Source organism: Epinephelus fuscoguttatus, linkage group LG17 (assembly GCF_011397635.1).
Source record: "Epinephelus fuscoguttatus linkage group LG17, E.fuscoguttatus.final_Chr_v1".
NCBI classification, from domain to species: domain Eukaryota; kingdom Metazoa; phylum Chordata; class Actinopteri; order Perciformes; family Serranidae; genus Epinephelus; species Epinephelus fuscoguttatus.
The window spans coordinates 18,021,044-18,041,767 of record NC_064768.1 but is presented as its reverse complement, the minus strand read 5'-3'; the positions used below and the strand labels follow the sequence as shown (position 1 = coordinate 18,041,767).

Here is a 20,724-nt window from a genome sequence, read left to right as displayed (position 1 = left end):
CTCAGTTTGAGTAAGTAGTTATTGAGTAAGCATTGACACAAATTGCAAATGATAAAAATATAATGCATGCATTTCATGTCATGTTCTGGGGCCACACGTTTCTGAGGGCCGCCATTGGTTTGTTTGAAAAACAATGCACTAAATTCACAGTTTTCACAGTGCCCGGGTTTGCGTATTGGTTACAGACTTATGGGTCTGATTTTCTGACAGCATCAGGAATACATTCTCTGCTTGGGAGCCCACTCTAAAATCTGATATACTGTGCCTCTAACATAAACAGACTGAAATGAATGCACTATGAAAGATGACTAAAGGTTGACTGTGAAACAAAACCTCATAGAAACTGAAATGAACTCATGGGCTTCCTACTAAAGAGCAAGAAACCACATTTACTAGTTCACAAATGTATAGTATTGCGGTCAGTAATTTAGCTGAAAGGTCCAGTGTGCAGGATTTAGGGGCTGTTTTATTATAATCATAACTTTGTTTTCATTAGTTTCTAATCACCTGAAAGTAAGGATTGCTGTGCATTCATTACCTTAGAATGAACTGTTTATATCTACACACGGAGCAGTTCATCTTCCACAGAGTGTGCCACGTTGTTCCACAGTCTATGGACAAACCAAACACTGGCTCTAGATAGTGCCATTAATGTTTTTGCGACGCTTAGCACACCAGAAAAGTTTCGGTTCTGCAATCATACACGCTGGACATTTAAAGCAAACTGAAAATATAAAACACAAAAAGCTGAAAAAATAACAGCAGTGTCATCCAGGTCGCATTTTGATGAAATTAAGCATTAATTTGATTTCTTTATACCATTTAAACACAGGCCAGTGGCATGGAGACATTTCAAGACTGCTCTATCACTAAGTATACAAATAAGAGTCCTTTCATTTTCATTAACACTGGTTTAAGTAATAACATTAATTCTGACTGCATTCCTATGATGTTGGCTCACTGGTATGTCGACACACCTTCAGCACATAGAGTAACACCATCATAATTATTAGTTACACCTATGATTTTCCTGCTGTGACATGCAACGACAAAAGCATTGAAGCTTGCTCTAGTATTTTTGTCACAATGTTCCAAGAAGAATGAGACATGCACTGACATTTTCCATTAAATCAAAAGTAGTTTATTTAACTTTGCCTTCTCTGTATAACTTTATTATAATAAGACACTTCTCTGCTTGTACATTGCTCCCTTGAACTAAAAATGGCAACATTTTGTTTGTGGGAATGTAAGTTGGGGTAGACAAAACTTAGATACATACCAATATACATACATGTGTGTATATTACGGTTCCATTAATAAAACCATAAATGCTAAAAAACAGTTTGAACCACTCCAGGTACCTTGGTAATGCTGGAAACATAGTACAATCTTTGAGTATTTCTTTTTTTTTTTTTTTTGTCTGGAATACACTACTTTTGTTTTCTTTTAACATGGGTACATAAAATAATTTGCACATCAACATTAAGAGTTAAGGAGGGATGAAGGACTCTTTGAGCCAGTGTTAAGTGTACAGCTATCAATGTATGAACCAGTAACAGGCAAGGCAAGCTGCACCCATGGGCGTGTGTTCATGCTTAGAGGTGAGAAAAATAAAATATGTCCAACTTCGCTTGCCTGCTGAAGAATGTATGATTAAATTACACACGCACGCACACACAAAATAAAGGGTGATTTCTCCATTGCATGTTCTTTGAACATATACACACAGCTGGATGTATATATGCGGATGTATTTAAGAAAACAGTAGAATTGTCTTAATAATATCGGTTAAATCAAGTGTGGGCAAACAAGGCAGAAAGTGCTTGCCATTCATGTTACCCCCTCTGGTCCCCCACCCCTTCCCCGAGTTATTACACAAACACCAATAAATGCACACATGCCACACACACACAAGCACGCACACATGTACACGAGTCATCAAATGCCCTACTCACAACATCCCAGAGACGATCTTCAAACTGTTGTCAGTAAACAAACAAACCCCAACTTACAGCAGTGACAGAATTGATGCATGAATCGATTTTTAGTTCATCTTGGATGTTGTCTCCGTGTGCCATTTTATGTCTTTTTATGTATGATACAAACTACAAGTGTAATCCTACATCAATCCAATATTTCCTCAACGCTCCGGGTCGGCACTATTTGCTGCGAGTGAAATCTTGGAAACCGTGAAAGGAGGTGACTCGCGTTGACACCTTGTCAGCATTGTCCTGAACTTAATTAGTTTGGGCTTCTGGTCGCCACCGTGTACTGAAACAGCCATCCCGAAGAACACGCGCTTTGAAAAATACTTCCTCAGACAAGGAGCTCTTGGTAGTAGTCCTTTCTTGGTGTGAGGAGTCTCCACAAGAGCACAGAGAGAAAGGGGGGGTGTAATAGTACAATACTCTAGCTCTGTACTCTGGGCCCAGACAGAGTACCTGTCCTGTTGCATCACATGTAACTTGCCCAAAAACAAACACAAAGAAAAAATAAAACAGCAACCATGGGTTTTTCTTATACGACAAGGAGTGCTTAACATATTCAATTACCTACTGAAGCATAAACAATTTTTATGAAAGTTTTTTCTTTAGTCTATCATGACCTACATTTTTATTTAACACATTTCCCCTCGAGAAGAACGATCATCTTCAGAGAGATAAATATTTCCATAAAAATGCAAGTCGCTGAGGAAATAATGGTTGTTAAAATAAAGCCATCAAGCTATCAATACAGTCTTCAAAGGGTAAACAAAACTCACAAATGAGAGAGAGAGTAAAACTTTGGGAAAATTTATGTAGAGCTTTTTGCAGGTAAGGAGAAGGATGCTACGATGAGGCTAAAAAAGCCTTTATTTCCCAAAAAACCAAAAGCTAATGAAATGTCAGAGCAGGTCAACAACTTAGGGAGAGGGGGAGAAAATAAAAATCACACCATCTATCTGAACAAGCAGCAGAGACATTGATATCAAGACAAATCAATGTGATCAATGCAAAGTGTAGATGAGCACTGAGCAGTAGTAGTTGAATGGATCTTATCACAGTAATCAGAGATGTAGTTTGCAGGAGACCAAAAAGTCAGCAAAAGGAGGAGCTGGGGAATTTAGTAAAAGGTATTTTTAATGACCTGCTTTTTAGAAGAAAAAACACACACCCCTAACATTTCCCAGAGGCTCAAACTCAAAAAAAAAAGACAGAGAAAACATCTTATGGTACATTGTTCTCGTTAAAAGATGAAGCTGCACTCTTTCCCTTTGTGAGGGAAGTAATGCAGAACTGCACTACTGAATACCACCCAAGGCCAAAGTGTGGTAGAAATATACACAGGTACATAAATATAAAAGTTAGCCCAATCCAAACATTTTTGCCAAATTTAATCCCACTTTTTTTTTCCATTTTCCAACCCACATGACCGCATGTGTTCCGTGTTGTTTGTAGAGATGTCATATTTGTGCTTGTATATGCGAGTGTGTGTGGAGCTCTGTGTGAATGTCTTCTGTCAAAACGACGTGCACCTCCCATTTGCAGAACCACATGCTTTTCAAATCCAACTGGCGTGAGAATCTTGGGGGGGAGGTAAAGGGGGAAAGGGGGGGGCACAACTGAATGGAGAGCAAGACGGAACAAACGGAGAAATTTACAATAACGGACGGTAGATAGTAGATTGATGCAAAGGGAGAGAGGTGACCGGGATGGAGGTTGGGTGGGGGCACTAGAGTGAAGGTGAATACCATCTCCATTTACTGTACAATGCGCTAATATGTTTAGGGATGCCAACAGATAAGCCATGAAGTAATTATCAAAAAGGTATTAAGATGTAGGAGGATGGTTTTAATGAGGGTGGGATTCATCTGAAATGTTCTGAATTCTTTCATCACTTCCTATTTTTCGGGGAGGGCCAGTTGCCACGCTTCTCCCCGCGGTTGCCACCTCCATTACCAGGGCCGCCGGAGCCACCACCAGGAGGGCCTCGTGGGCCTCTTCCTCCCCCTCCGCCTCCACCTCCTCCAGGGTTGACCCTCCGGTTCTGTCGCTCCATGCCAGGACGCTGGCTTGAGAAGCTTCTTTTATTCGCCGAGGGCTCTTTTCCTGTCATGTCGCGGTCAACGACACCTCCACCTCCGCCGCCCCCTCCACCCCTTCCCAGGTGGTGGGGATGATGAGAAGAGTAGGACTTCCCTCCTCCTCCTCCCTCCCTGTCTCTGAACTCTGTGAAGTCGCTGCTCTCAGAGGCAGTCTCCCACTCCTCGTTGGCCTGGTCCGAGTTCTGGTTGGTGAAGTCGGGGGACTTTGCTCCATGGCTGTGGTGGTGCTGGGGGTGGGTCTGCCCAGCGTTGCCCTGGTTGTAGTGGTGATGGTGGTGACTATTTGCATTGCTTAGATGCCCGCCACCACTGTTATTGTTGGTTGTTAGTGTGGGGTTGTGGTTAGCATTTTGGGCGTTGGCCGTCACAGGAGCAGAGATGGGGGCTCCGTTACTGTCCTGAACTGAATTCAGGGAAGGAGAGGAGGGCCTTCCTCCCCCGATGACCCCCACTCCTCCATTGATGCGTGCAGCATTCTCTCGCTCCTTCAGTCTCCGGAAGCGGGGGGGCTTGTCCTGCTGGTGCTGGGACCGCCCGTGACGGCGACGTCTAGGTGGTCGCTCAAACCCGCTGGGAGGGAACCCACGGTTAGTGGGAAGAGGGAGTGCGTTTGGCCCTCCAGAGTTTGGCGTAGGGTTTGTTGACGCTTGCTGGGTTACAACGCCTCCATTTTCAGTGGAACTTAAAGTGGCAGGAGTTGCAGCGGGCAAAGACGGCTGAGGGGGATTGGACCCCTGACTTTGAGTTTGACTTGCATCAGCTATCTTGTCTTTCTTCTCTCCTCCATTCCCCCCCCTGCCCAAGTCTTTGGGCCCAGAGGTTTGAGGCGGGCCTTGCTGCTTTCGGGCTGAGCCTGCTGACTTGGAGGACCCACCATGAGAGGCTGAGCTGGGTCCAACTCTGTGTCCCCCTGGTGGTCCTCCAACATTGCCACCACTTCTGTAGATGTTTCCACCTCCACTACCTCCACCTCTTCCCCTCCTAGAGGGCACACCCCTGGGGGTGAAGACCCGGGCCTGGGAACCTCTGGGTGGTGCAGATGGCATGTTGCTGCTGCCAGTGGTGGTGGCATTATCAGGGCCATTCTTAGTATTGGGTTTCTGGTGGTCTTCCTTGTCTGAATGACCAAGGTCACTTGCACCACTCTCACTGCCAGTCTCTGAACCTCTCTCCCTCCTTCTCTTGGGGATTTCCTCATACTCTGAACCCTCACTGCGGGTTTCACTTCGGTTCCTGGCCCTGGCTGGGTTATGCTGGGACCGATCCTGACCGTGCCTGCCACCGCCCCCTTCGCCCTTGGAATCATGGTGGTGGCCAGTGCCAACAGATGAGCGGTAATCTCTGCCGCTCCTTCCACCCATTCTTCCCCGACTGGCACCAGCGGGCCCAGCAGCAGCTGTGTAGGTGCCCCGGTAACCCCGGCCACGCCCGTAGAACTCCCCCCCACGTCCACGACTGGCTCTGTTGCCTTTGGCGGGGACTCCATGGTGGTGGGAGGTGCCGCCTCCTCTCTCAAAGGAGCGGTCCCTGTCCCTCCTGGAGGAGGACCCTGAAAATCCCAAATTGGTGTCCACATCTTTGGGCCCTCTACCAGACCCGCCCCCACCTCCACCAGAGGACCGTTCTTTTCCTCCATTCCTGGGTTTGGCTGTCTGGGCTGACTCATCTTTAGATGGAGCTGATGTGTTCTGGGAGGTGGAGGAGGCTTCCTGTTTCATGGAGGCTGGCTGGCCACCATCTTTCTCTTTATCTTTCCCAAAGCTTGGTTTTTCTCCTCCTTCAGCCTCCCCTCCATCCCTCTTCATCTCCTTTGGTACTGGCTTCTTAATGGGGCCAGCCCTCTTGTTGGCATTGCTGCCTCCGGTCTGGTTGGAAGGTTTGTGGTCTGATGAAGTGTTGGAGGAATCCTCCCCTCCACGGGGGTTGTTCCCACCTCCTGCATTGTTGGCCCTCCTACCATGAGAAGACCCCCCACCTGTATTGCTGCTGCCAGGACGGGGGCCCCACTGGGTCTCTGTCTTGTGCTCCCGCCCCCCTCTTTGGTTTGATTTAGGATGGGGGTGCTGCTGTTGCTGTGTATGACTGCCATGTTGAGAGGGAGGTGGGCTCGAGGTCAATGAGGAATGAGGAGCGTATGCCGGGCCTGTTTTCTCCTGTTTCACATGACTGCTACTGCCAGCACTGCCACTGTTGCCTCTTTCACCATGACTGTGCCCGACACCAGCCTCACCCTCTCTCTGTGATGGGTGATGATGCAGGGCAACTTTGACATTCCCATCTTCCCTGGCAGAGGAGGAGGAGGAGGAAGAGCAGGAGGATGACAGGGAAGGTTGGTGAATTGGGGGAGAAGAGTCTGTCTTCTTACCAGTGGCCTCAACAACCCTGTCTCGGGTGCTCTCTGGCTTATGGGGGTGGAGAGGGAAGTGAGGCTGCTGAGGGTGGTGGCTGTGATGGTGGTGGAGATGAGAGTTGCTCTCAACAGGGGGGTGATCAGCACGACCGTTGCGATCATAGTGAGGGTGTGGAGCTCCCCATATCTGTCCCTGCTGAGACCCTCGTGGAGGCCCATCATCCTGGTGGGTGTAGCTATGCGGCTGATTTCCTCTCTCCGCCCTCTGCTGCTGCTGCTGCTGCTGCTGGTGGGGATGCATCCTCCCACCCTGGTCAGGGAAGTTGCTGTAGTTGCTCCGGCCACTCATGTAGTGATGAGGGTGGTGGCCACCACCCTGGGTCCCAACCTGAGTGCCAACTGGAGGTGGAGTCTGGTTGGATGTTCCAGAGGTGGAGCTGGGCTGCTGAATGGGTCCCAATCCACCTTCTCGCATGCGGTGTGGAGGGGTGTCGCTCCTAAAACAAAGGAGAAAGAATATAAAACACTAAATTAATCAATTAAATTAAAGGAACAGTTCAAAATAACTTTTTTTCCCACTGACACCTTGAGTATTATGAGAACAGTATGAGGAGCTTGGACACAGTATCAGAAATACCTGTACAATCTAAAGCAATTAAACAGCCCTGAAAACAAATACCACCTGTAGACAACTTCTAACATTGTTCTCAGTACATATAATAGTTGTTGTAGCAAACAACCTAGGGCGGAAATACTAAGACAAGAGAAAGTAAAACTCAAATTATAATTTTAAGAGTTAAAAATCCAAAAAATGTTTTTTATTCACCCGAATATGTTAAACTTGAAGGAAACCCATTATGTATAAGTAATCCCCGTGAGCAAAAACCATAGGCTTCAGATTGTTCTGAACACTGTTTTCAATGTTCTTCTTCTTCTTTCGAGACAAACTAACATTAGCTTGTGACAGATTTCTTCATATGGTTATCTGCTCCAGGCATGTTGCTGCAACTGTTTACATTACGTAGCCTACCCTGCTACATGTAGCTACATGTTCACGTCAGCAATGTTGTCCATTTCTCACAGATTTTGGATCATATTTCTAGAACAGAGTTGGGTTTAAAAGCATTTATTATTGATTTTTTTTATGGTATGAAGTGCCGCTGTACTCCGTTAGAGTCATTTCCCAGCTGCACTGACAGTGAAGATACACTGAGACGTGGAAGACCCAGACACGCTGACCATTCGGAGCACCCTGGGCATTTTCAGGAGAGGGAGTTACGAGACAGGCAGTAAAACTGTGCATTTCAGACAGGGTGAATACAAGTGTTCCAACACCAACTGCATGAGGAAAATAAAATGTTGTTTGACCATTAAAGCATGTAAACATGTTCTAGTAGAAACCCAAAATACAAGTATGAACCTGAAATTAAGTGTAACAGGTCCCCTTTACATCCCCAAAACTGACGAGTGTATCCGTACCTGGGCCCTTTGGCCACATCATCATCCTCCAATGCTTGCTTCTGCCTGAGAGGGGATGTTAGCCCACGGCCCTCCCCTCCGCCAGGGAATACCTCCTGCCCCCAGGCCAGCTTAGGATCCATAGGGGGGGTCCCACGGTGAGGATGCCCCGGATGCTGTTGCTGCCTGTCAAAGGGATCTGAACCAGATCCCCCCGAATCAGACCGCTCGCGCCCAATGAGCCCTGCAATAGTAAAGAATTCTTCTTTAAGAAAATATCTTAAGATACTTTCACAAAACAAGGCACATGGTTTACTCGGGTCACATCCACTCACCTGAGGGGTGCATGCCCGCTGAATAGTAGTCCATAGGTGGAGGGCGGCCCTGCATCATACGGGGGTCCATGTAGGGCATCATCATCCAGCGAGGGTCAAAATTCATTGGCAGGGGTGGGGGTCGGACCATATTGCTGGGTTGATACATGGGTCCACCCTGCTTGGGTCCAGGCCCCGGCTGGGGTGTTGAACCCGGTGAAGGACCCTGCGGAGCCTGGGGCTGAGGGGACAGCTGGCTTTGAGATGCCTGGCTGTGCTGCTGCTGTTGTTGCTGCTGCCATTGCTGCTGCTGCTTCAGGAGCTGCTCCTAAAGAGAAATAAATGTGAAATGGAAACTATAGCAACCAGGTGTTTAAGAACAGAAATATTCAACATATCTATGAAGGCATGCCAGTTTTGGAAGCAAAATAGCAGCTCCCAAATTTTTTGTCTCAGAATAAAATACGCAAGCCACACTCATCTAGAAATGCTACAGCCATTCAAGCAATATCTGTATTTAAGACAACAGACAAGTATAAAACCTAACCTGCTGCTGCCTCTGGAACCGAGGTGGAAGAGACTTCTGATACTTGGAGTAACCCTGGCCAGGGGGACCACCAGTTTGACGACCTGCTCCCCCTCCGATACTCTCAATCTTCACTGGGTCGACTCCTCTTTCACCTCCACTTCCTGCACGAATGTGCTGACTGGCCATGGTCTCTTCCTTATTTTCTCCTGGTAAAGGTACATCGAGCGTGGGCTGCGGTGGCTGCGGTGGCTGTGACACAGCTGGCTGGGAACACTGTTGGGCTTCTGAACCAAGAGAGAAGGTTGTAGGGTTGAATCAGCGGATATAATCAAAAGGTGGAGGCTTTATCTGAACTGCCATATTAAACACATCAGACCACATTAGTGATACAAATTATTCAGACCAGTCACCACTGATTTCGTCTACCTGAGAAACTCACCTGCACTGGAGTCGTAGCTGCTGTTGCTGCTGGCTCGCTGTCGGTCACCGACTCCAGGACTGGACCCCGGCTGCACAACCAGCGCTGGAGGTTCTTCAGGGTCCACACAGGGGGATGGGGGCTGGCTGATGTTGGGCGAGGAGGCAGAGGCTGAAATAGATGGACTAGGACTGCCTGCTGTGGCAGCTGTAGAGTTTCCATCAAGGCTGGGGCTTATACTACTGCTACCACCACCTCCCATGTTGCTGCCCTGCTGCTGTTGCTGCTTCTCATCCAGCCTCTTCAGCTTCTCTGCACAGGCTGCGCGTCTCTCCTCCTCCATCCTACGTTCCTCCTCCTCACGGCGGCGACGTGCTCGCTCCACAGCGGCAGAGATCTCAGTGGAGGACTGCTTCCTGCGCTGACGCCAAGTCTCGTCCTCATCATTGTCCTGGGGTCCGGGAACCAGCAGGCCTGGCTGCGCAGGAGGAGAAGGGCCTCCTGCTGCTGGCTGAAGCTGGGCGGGGACAGGTTTCCCTGGGCCTTGAGAGGCACCTTGGTTGTGGGGCCGGTCCTTAACAGTTGGAAAACGTAGAACGCTCTATTATGAAGTTTTCAACTCTCTAGATGAAAAAACTGCAATCTTGTTGAGAAAATGATCTACAAATGATTATAATCAACCGAAACAAACTCAAGAGGAAAAACGCAAACTCAAAACTGAAGATGACTTATTTATAAAACCTGGGGCGGTGGATGAGATAATGATAGAAATGACTTGTCTATGAGGACCTATCCGGATGGCTACCTGTCGGTAAAAGGAGTAAGGCCCTTGTCCAAGGAGCGGCCCAGGTGGGGGGGAGGGCTGCTCCCGGGGACCACCCAATCCAGGCCTGCGCCCCTGTATACAGGTAGACTCAGTTAGCCATGCTCCACAACAATTATCTACTCTGACAAAAACACACACACACTAACACACCACTGCCCACAAATAATTCTTTGCTGAACAGAATGCTCAAATTGTCCTGTGTTATAAATTTGAACTTTCAATCTTTTCTATGCTTGAGTACAGCCTGTGTTGGAGACAACTTGATGCTACTGGTCAGCATGGTACCTGGTAGTTGGATGGTGCTCCCTGGCTCCCCCAGCCACTGCTTCCCTCCTCGGCCCATCCTGGCTTGCTGGAGGGGGGTTGGGGGCCATTGTCAGCATTAGAGGGAGGAGTGCGGCGTGTGTCTCCACCGCTGTCCGAGGCTCGAGAGCGAGGGGTTGCAGCAGGGGCATCCTGGGACCTCTGCTGCTCACTGAGGAAAACACACAAGTGTGAGCCAAAAAAAAACCCCTGTTGTCATAATTTGAAGTGATCACATGCTGAATGAATTTTGTTGCATACCGCAAGTCATTCTTGCTCTCAGTTCTCTCCTCTTCCCCCTCTTCATCTCCTTCATCATCACTGAACTTCAACTTGGCGGAGTAATCAATCTCCTCATGAGCCCCTGTTAGAGAAAAAAACAAAAATAAGGACAGGAAAACATCAGAATCACATTTGTATCAAACATCCACTCAGTGCATTTGCACATTACTCATCATCCTCCACTTTGATAAACATGATCCTCCACCACTACCACCACCCCCACCCTCTGGCTCCTCATCTGAGCAGATTGTAATGACTGGAACACCTCTGCTTGGATCAGCAGGAAATATGATATGTAGTAACATCTGCAACATCAGAAAGCATCAATCTGACTGGCTACCACTATGTCATTACCTCCTTAATCATTTAGCAGCACAAGCACTAAATCAACATGAAATATGTTGACTTACACTTTAATGTCTGTATTAAAATGGGGCCGGACACTCCCATGTACCACAATAAAAATGAAAGCCTCTACAGTGCTAGTTCACTATATCCTGGTAAGACCATCCTGATGACGTGCGCTCAATATTCTGTTTTGCTCTCTCTATCACTCTGGCTCCACTGCCACCCCAAACACTTTCAGTGGGCAGGAGTACTCACCTTTTAATTTCTGGAATGTGTATGGGGCAGCAGCGGGGCCAGACTGATACACAGAACGAAACAAAGTGTTGAGCTCACGTTGTCAGGATGGTCTTGCCAGGCTAAGTTCACGACAGCAGGACTGAACTGACTAAAAATGTTTCACTCTAAGTACAAATTCAATTTTAATTCAATCTAAATGTCTCACATTTAAAACACAACTAGTCTTCAACAAAGATTGAAATACAATACAACGAATTCCTTCTTTATTAAATCTGTTGTGTGTATTAAATGTAATTTAAAATTCCCTTTGTGTAAGAAAAGACAATAAAAGTGTTTAGCGTTTGCTCATTTATTTCTATACTTTTCTTCATTCTACATGACTCAGATATTTGTCATTTTTCCTTCTTCGTTTTTCTGAAATGTGAACCACTCATGATCCAGAAAGGAACTCTTGTTTTGTCATACATTTGAAAATCAAAACCAATTAGAACAGGTTTTCCACAGCCAAAACATTACATGTTAATGTATATCTGTGAAAGAGCGTTTTTTTTTTTTTGGTTTGGTTTACCTGCCCAACCCTCATCTCCGTCGTGGTCCAGCTCGTCCAGCTCCTTCAGGTCATCTTGTTTCAGGATAGAGGGTCGCTTCACCATATCTCCACCTGTGTCACGTGGGCCGCCCTGAGGCCTGCTGTCAGGACCAGCCTGCCCACGAGAGAACCTGACAGAGAGGAGGAGACTCTTTTAAAGTGATGTATCAAAAATACAAAACTGGGATTTAATCCGAAATAGAGGACCAGGTAAATAAAATGCCGCAAAGTTGCTCAATAGCAGCTTTAAACTGATTTTGGCAAACAAAATACCTTGGAGCAGGCCCTTCCCCAGGTGCTGGGTACCTGTAGGGCCCCTGAGGGCCATAGGGGGCCGGGAAGGGCAGGTAGGGAGAATACATCTATGAAGGAAAAAAAGACGGTCTTTAGTGAGGTCCTGAGCAGAGAATCAAGTCACCTTCCTCTGAGTGTGTTGCAATTCTAGTTTCTCTGTGGGTTGTTGTGGTAGACTGTCCGCACATGCTTATCAGTGTATGCGAGTTCCTGTAAGTGAGTCCCACTGGTTAGATCATCGCTACCACTCTGCACTGTGCTCATACAGTAGTTACTGCTGATAACAGGAGTGTTGCTGCAGGAGCGTAGCACCCACCCTTTGGTTCCCCCCCCCCCAGGTAACAATTTTAGCTCTGTAAGCACTGTTGCTGTTGATAGCGCTGTTTATTCAGTTAGCACTGCAAAAAGAAAACAAGAGGATAACTTACGAAGGGAGGCATGATCCCTCGGTATTGTGGGAACCCAGGCCCCACAGGGGGCTGGGGCAGGGGCAAGGCGGGGCTGCCTGCGGGAGGGTTCCTAGGTGGCCCGTGGGACTGAGAGTTCGGAGGGGGGACCCCAGCTGCCCCATCCATCACCAGAGCCCCACAAGTGCCACCCTCCGCTGCCCCCTCCCCAGACAGGGTGGGCGCCAGGGCTCGGCCCCCACCGTCCCGCCAACTTGTAACGTCTGAGGACAGAACACAGGAGAGGACAGAGCGGTCAGTATGGTTTATGGGCTTTAATGGAATAAGGTCAGAGGTGCAGAGCCATTACTGTTGAAATATGGCACATCATTTAAACTAAGACTATGACTGAAATACTTAATATGAATAGATATGAGTTTTGTTATGTAATTTTATATTAATTAATGAGGAACTATTTTGTTTTGCCTCATTCACTAGATAAATTTGGTGTTTGCAAGCCCATAGCAACAGAAACTGAAGCATAAAGATAAACTCTTGTAATGCAATTATAACAATTATAAAAGACAAAGGAAGAATTAGTAGGGGGAAAAAAAGTTCACTGACTTTTTGCTCAGCTGCCCTGTTATCAACTGAACCACTCCACACCATAAACAATCCTGTGAGAGAAGTTTTCCCACCACCACTGACTTCATGAAATGACTGGTTGATCAATTACTGGAGACTTAGTGGGCATCACTCACTCTGGGGGCGGAGGCTTGGTCCGGGCCCATACCACTGATCTGCAGTGCCCTGTTCTCTGCCAGCTTTGTCCTGGTCGCCAGCCGCCTGCAGGGTGGGAAATTCCTCGCGAGAGAATGGCGACGGTAGGTTTGATGCCTTTCCACCTGCAGAAAGGGGAGACAAGGTGTCAACGTGCATGCATAATGGAAAGCTTATTCCCACCTTATTCCAGCTTATTTCTTCTGAGGCGAATACAAAAAGCAAGACTCACCATCCCCTTGTGTTCCATGTGTAACACTGGCCTGTGCCCAGGACCTTGCCCCTACGGCCTGGGTTGAAGTTGGGGCCAGAGCCTAAGGGGGAACACACACAAACACAGAAAAACACCATATGATACATGTCAACTATGGCCGCCATAAATATCCATGCACAGTATCAACTAAGACTATGACTTTGCATTCATGTTAGTGGGATAGTCTGTACCTCTGAAGCTGGCGGGGTTCTCGGGCGGGTCTGTGCAGGTGTCGGTGTAGCCACAGGCTGCTGCGATTCCGGCTGCGCTGCTGACGATGCATCGGTACTGAGAGAAAGAAAAAAGTCACAAACTATAGATATAGATATATTACAGAGATATTACAGAAGTCAGCTCCAGCAAAAGAAAACATCAAGGTGATTTTTTTCCCCTGCCAATTGTAGTAACTACAGTGGGGTTACTTACCTCTTTGGGTCCGCTTGTTCCTGTTTGCTTGCCCATCCTGTGCCGTCTTTGGGAACGAGCGAGACGTTGGGATCGTTGCCTTTGTTCTCTGCCTTCAGACTGGGCAGGTTGGCAGGGGGTGGCATACGCCGTGCGGAGGCAACTTTACCAAGAGACTGCAGGCCATGGCGGGGGGGAACTGATATGGGGAAGAGAAAGAAGGTCATTAGCACAGATGGACCACTGAAACCAGACACCAATTAAATCTATTGGCTGTAAGGAGCAGCCTGATGACAGGGTGGCGTTTGCTAGATACACAATTAGGATGCTGAACAACCAACAAGGCTAGAGGCTTGGTAGTCTCAGTCTAGTGATTCTGATGAATATGGATTACAAAAAAGCTCCTAGATGTTATTTAAAACCTCCAGCAAACCCACTTAAATTAGAGTTTACAGAGAAGTTTTAGGATATTGATGCTCACAGAAGCATGGAAAAGCCTTTAGATTCTGGAAAGTGAAGCTGTGCTGAATATCAATCCCTCATTTGTTTCCTTCAGGCTCTGAGAAACCACAGCAGTGCATGGCTTCACTATGTAGGAGGGGGAAGTCTGTAGTTTAGAAACGGGGACAGCTGCTTAGATCTAGTGGGGAGCTTCTGAATAAAACATCGACTGGGGACTCGGCACAGAAGTCAAACAGCGTCCACAAGTAAGCCTCTGTCTCAGGTCAGGCTCAGTGGCTCCCAGGCTCAGCTGACACGTCAAGGCTGGGGAGCCAGTCACCCCCCGGGCCGTGCATAATTTCTTTTAGTATGATTTAAGATTGGAAACATTCTAATAGAGAATGATTCTTTTTTTCTCTCACAGGTGTAAAAGCCTATAAATAACAGGGCTGTAAGAAAACGTCGACACATTTAAGCACTGCAATATTTTACTTTGTGATATTGCATCAAAAATATTATCACTTTTTGTTAGCAGTATGTTATTTTCTTAATATGCTTACCGAAATAATCCTGAAAGCACTTTTAGTTTTTACTGACATAGGCAAATGTTCATTCTTTTGCTCATACTGCACAAAAAGTAGGGCTATGAGGTTGAACATTACAGGGACTGCGATGAATAGAAATACAGATCCAAGTCTGCACTGATATGATTTTCAAGACCTGCTCCCACCCCAGCACTACAATGTGCAATACTGCACCGATGACCAATTAGTACCGCAACCCGACACGACCCTTCGACACAGGATCCACGGCCCAACCCAAAACAGCAAATCCTATGATAACCAAGCACTGTACAAATAATTTGGATTCGGGCCATTTGATACACATAAAACTAAAATAATATATTTCAAAGTAAAGGTAATTTAGGAAAGACAATTTTATTTGCTTTTTCTCATTATACTGAGTGGCACATCTCCACAGTTAACATGCCTGTTAGTAATGCACCTGATTGAAGCAGCTCTAATATTCAAGCTGGCACAGAAGACAGAGCCGACATAAACTCAGTAGTCAGACAACTAAAACGCTAAAATATTAAATTATCATAATTTTCATCTTATCTTAATATAATTGTTATCCAATACCTGCGAGCTGACCCGCTTGTTGTTTTATCCAGACTCGAACCTGGTATAGGGCTAGGTAATATAGAGAAAATCAACTATCACAATATTTTTGACTAAATATTTCAATATCACTGCCTGCTGCCCCCGCGACCCTGCCTCGGATAAGCGGATGAAAATGGATGGATTTCAAAATCAATTTTGTAGGGCTGACTGATGGTGATTTCACAAAACATTTGTGCAGTGAGATTTTTGCTATGTGGCTATAATAACTAAGCAGGTAAAGGCAAATAATAGAACAACTGGAACAGTCTTTTAAGTTAAGAAAATTGCACCACTTTACTGTAATGCAGCCTTTAAAACCAGGAAAAGACAACACTTACAATATTAGGATTCAATTTCTGAGATTATATCTAGTCTCATATCACAATATTGATAGTGCCTAGCCCTGACGGCAATATAAAATTAGGACAAAATACAGACAGATCCCACTGTTCTGTTTGGATGAAAAAAAGCAAACTTTTGTATGCATATGGTTGTGTGTTCTTTATACTATGACAGTTTTCCTAAAATTAAATTAAAAAATATAGCAACATGTCACCCTGTCTTCACAATATATTGCAATTTATCGAATCATAATCCCCTTATTGTGTACAGTGTTGCCAGATTCTTGCCGTTACACAGCCCCAATAAATGAGGATAGTAAATATCCTTGATCCCTGAGTAATATGAACAGCATCAGCAAAACCGTTTGACAGGCAGTTTAGAGATGCAGCACATCATCCACTTCCTGTACTGAAAATCAGCACCAGAGCTATTAGGGAGACAGCAGACTAATGCATCAAAGTTGCGGTACATGGTGTCAGGAGAAAACAGAGCACAGCCAGGTACTTTTAATCACACAGCCAACGGGTAAATCCAACTGTGTGTAGCAGATCTACAAAACAAGCTGTACACCCTTAGTGACCAAACAAAAGTGGCTGAATGTAAACAGAGCCTGACAGGCAAGCGATGCTGAAAACTAATACCCTGGGTAGAAAGACGGAAAGGCAAATTTCCAGTACAGTGGATGTACGTTATAACAATGAATGCTTGGACGTGACAGAACTGAGATACTCACCAACAGGCTTTTGTGTTTCAAGGCTCTTTCCTTTGTATGTATCAAACAGGTTGAGAGACGCATACTTGGTTTTGCCTTCCTTCCCCTTTGCAGTTTGCCCAGAGCGCTCTGACATTGCGCTGTCCGCTCATTGAGTATGGTGAGCCCTGAGACTGTGGGGGGAGAGAGAGAGAGAAGGAGGCAAAGACAGAGATATTTGACACCAGGTATACACAGAAAGTGAGAGTAAAAGTGCCGACTGTTCGAGCATGCATTCAAAACACCTAGCAGAACAGAAACTTTCTCACACATCAAAGTATCCTCCTGAACATATGTGCTGTGACCCTACAGCTTCAAATAAGGGATCCGACAGCCGGATGTGTGTGGTATAATAAAGCAGCCATAGAGTAACTTATAGTAGAACAGTGTAGAAAATATGTTACAGCAGCTACAATCCTGTGTGCCAGCTAGCAAGACTAAATGCCGATCCACACAACATTTTTAGTCCTCTGTCTCACAGAAGAAATATTCCTCCATTTTAACAAATATCAGTCCACAAACCACAAATATGTGGCAATACATAACACCCTGTTTTTCACACTGATGTTTTTTCTCTTATGCACCCAGTAAGTCATGAGGGCACTCAATAAAACCAAACAAATTTCCTGTTGGCACTGTGCACTTTCATTATGTACATTTACAAGTAAAACTCATTACAGAAAGCTACAAAAATATATTAATGCCAGCATAATTAAAACATTTACCCCCAATAAACATTCTTTAAAAGCTTATTTTGGGACATTTTATAGTTGAACTGTGGCATTCAGTGTTTGCCAGCTTAGTGAAGATATTTTGGCCATCCGAGGCAACAACTCAAAGGATGTTAGAAGTGCAACAACTTAACAGTATAGAGATTCTACATCAAAACAACAAAGGAATGTGGCTGAAGGCAATAATCATACAAGACAATATTAAAAGAACATATCTCACATTTCTGACCAACCGAAACCCAACTGAGGGGTTATATTCATCAAATCATACATCTAAAAATATTTGGTGCAACTTTCAATGTCTCTGGCTCATTAGGTTATTGGCCAATCCTCAAAAAATCTCAGCAATCTAACATTGCATAATGAATATAATGTGTTGCAGGTATTACACATTGAGCAATTTAACAATATCTAATTAAATATTAAATTAAATACACTTTATTGTGGGCAGATGACTCCACACCTCATCACAGGAAACACTGTTCAAAAGAAGGGGATAAAACTGAACCATGGTCTCTATAGCAACACATTATAAATGATATTCTTCTTTGCCTTGCCTTGAGACAGGTTTGGCTCCATGGCAACTGCCAGGCCTTTAGCTTGAACTCACTTTACTGCACATCAATAAAACACACAGCGCTGACATCTGTCCAATTCAGAGTGATTTGGCTGTATCCAGCAGGTTAAACAGCTTCCCCCACTCCGACCAACTCCCATTAGGAACAATTACAGAGAACAGCCAATTCTCCTCAGATTACTATGCTACAAACAACATTAGTCATTTAATTCACTCACTCACTCTGAAGGAAGTGGTGAAATGATGCGGGCCAATTCACATGGTCCATGACTAGAGGAGCAATTTTAGAGCTGAACAAAGACTTCAAGCAACAGCTCTGTTATACTCTTCTGTATAATACTGACCAGTAGATATATCAAGAACTGAAAGGTAGAAGAATGAGTGGCATCTCAACTTATGACAGCTCCATCACTCTTCACTATACCAGAATAACAAGTCCACCTGAAAAGATGACAACAAGGCTCACGCCAGCAATATGGTGAGCAACAGTGGTGTGGCGATGATTCAGACAGGGATGAATATGAAACCACAATCAAAACAATGCTAAAATACTCGGATGTTAAGTCAACTGTCTACTACTGCGCAGTAGTAATCCAGACAAAACGCACGATGTCTACACAACACACACATCAGTGAAGAAAATAAATACAACACACCAACAGGATGACGAGCAACAGCAGCACTGCACTGTGCCTCACTGTAGCCAGATGAGATTTAGAAAATTAGGTCGTGGGATGGCTGGTCAACTACATGCTGTATGGGGATTAACGTTAACGGGGGCCAACAGCTACACTGCCAAGCCATAACTGCAGTAACGTATGCCACAAAGGGGCCTTGTAAAGCTAAAGCTAACGGTAATCGTGACAATATTTGGGCAAAATCAGCTGGTAGCTACGACAGTGGCAATTGCAATCAACATCAAATATATAAACCACAAACTGCCGAAGCTACAGACACATAAAGATGTGTTTCATTGCAGCGCTAACTAATGTTAGCCAGCTAACACAGGGCCTCGGTGTTCGCGTTGGGAGGGGGACTGCGTTGATGTTTCATAATGCATTCCCAACACCTTGCGGTAACATTAGCTCCATGCTCCTCGGATCTGTAATGTGCTACATTTTCAATCACACACCGACATCACGACTGTGCGTTTCCATCAACGTTGTCGCTCGTCTGTCGTTTGTGTGAGGCACAGGACAACGCAGAAAAAAATATTTTATTGGGAGAACAAAACAAAATGGCGGTGGGAACAGGCCCGGTGCATATTAACGTTAATATAACCCGTTGTGTAGCATACTTCTACCGAAGCCAACCTGCCTTCATATAGTTAATATGTAAAGACACTGTCAAAGTGGGCAGAGTAGGGTTAACTGTTCCGAAAAATACCCACTGAAATAATTAACTAATGTCAGCATACCGTAAACTGACAGTGTGTTAGCTAAAGCTAACGTTACAGGCGAACAGCCTGTGCTAACGTTCATCCGCTAACATTAGCTGCACACAGTGGATTGTTAGCAAACAAACATTATCACGTATTTCAGCAACACGCTGACTTAATAGCCAGTATAACCAGTGAATAAATATAATCATAGTTATTCCAAAAGCTATTACACTCACCCCTTTGATATGACAAACGCTATCTAACCGCTTAGCCAAGCTAGGCTAAGAAGCAATACAACCTCCTAACATTAGCTAGAAAAAATAAGACTGCCCCTTCACAAACATCCTCTAGGGTAAGCTATGTCCGTGTCCAAGAATAATGGTGATAATTTTTGCTCAATATAATTTAACGAATCGGTGTTTGCATAAAACATACAAAATATTCCGGCCACTGACCTGGTCTTGTCCCGACTTGTCTCGAGGTTGTATCGCAGAATGAGGTTAGCTATGCTATCGCGTAGCTTTCTAGCAAGTGACCCAGCTAGCTAAGCAGCGTTATCCTCCTGCATAGTCAAACACATACGGTCTTTGCAATAGATCGCACCAACTAACTACGAGTAGTACTGTATAGATAAAGAATGTGTTCGGCTTACTTGCACTCCTTTTCTTTTTTTATTCCAAAAAATAAATGAAAAGGGGAAAATAAAATTGTAATACTGGACTCGATCCGTCACCTAAAGAGCCGTCAACGGCTACTGAGTAATTTCGTGAGATGGAAGCCGTTTGGGACCCCTAACGTTACAGCAGGAAAAATGCGACTTTTATTTAAGGAAAAAAAACCACACTCAAACACAATAAAATAAAAGTTAATATTTTAAATCTCATGGCCTTATGGATTGAGGGTGAATTTTAATAGGTATACACTGTTCTCACGGAAGAATACAATTTATCCACTATAATATGAACTGTAATAATTAAGGATTAGTATTATGAGTATGAAGATGAAAGATGCTTTGTAATATTTCTGTTTTGGGCAAGCAAAGAAAAGCTTACTCAAAGGCTGCAGAGAAATGTATCCATAACAGAGAGAGCGTGGTTGTCCACAACAAAGAGGGTATCTCAGGTCACACATACTGCACAATTTCTGTTTTTTGCATTTCTTTGGTCCCCATGCTGTCTCATGACCATGAACTAATATCAAAATAACTGTTTCTTTATGCACATTAATGTTTTTCCCTTTATTTTGTAACTACTTCCAAAATAACTCAATCAAAACTTTGGGTAAATGTCTGCGCCTCAAATTACACAATATTTTATCATCAAATCAAATCAAACTTTATTTGTATAGCACTTTTCATACATTAAAAATGCAGCACAAAGTGCTTGACAGTGCTTATATTTTATCCTTTAATATAACTTGTACTACTTTATATCCTTATGTGTAGTTTCTATTTGTATTTCTACTTGTGTGATTGTATTATCA

General features: G+C 44.9%; 1 protein-coding gene across 4 annotated transcripts; it reads right to left on the bottom strand.

The window, feature by feature from the left end:
* Positions 1-1,118: 1,118 nt before the first annotated feature.
* On the bottom strand, positions 1,119-20,027 carry prrc2a (proline-rich coiled-coil 2A). Of its 4 annotated transcripts, XM_049601764.1 has the most exons (18): positions 19,895-20,010; positions 19,698-19,804; positions 16,536-16,687; positions 13,878-14,055; positions 13,643-13,739; positions 13,431-13,512; positions 13,180-13,323; positions 12,461-12,702; positions 12,012-12,100; positions 11,718-11,869; positions 10,544-10,646; positions 10,265-10,454; positions 9,959-10,051; positions 9,175-9,727; positions 8,754-9,019; positions 8,228-8,534; positions 7,914-8,136; positions 1,119-6,931 (listed from the first exon to the last, which is right to left on the bottom strand). In XM_049601764.1, the coding sequence occupies exons 3-18, from the start codon at positions 16,648-16,650 to the stop codon at positions 3,874-3,876; spliced, it is 5,892 nt and encodes a 1,963-aa protein (XP_049457721.1). In that variant the 5' UTR covers positions 16,651-16,687; positions 19,698-19,804; positions 19,895-20,010; the 3' UTR covers positions 1,119-3,873. The 4 variants fall into 4 exon arrangements, with proteins under 4 accessions (XP_049457721.1, XP_049457722.1, XP_049457720.1 ...); XM_049601765.1 differs by lacking the exon at positions 19,698-19,804 and having other exon boundaries at positions 19,895-20,027; XM_049601763.1 differs by lacking the exon at positions 19,895-20,010 and having other exon boundaries at positions 19,698-19,888.
* Between the last annotated feature and the right edge of the window lie 697 nt (positions 20,028-20,724).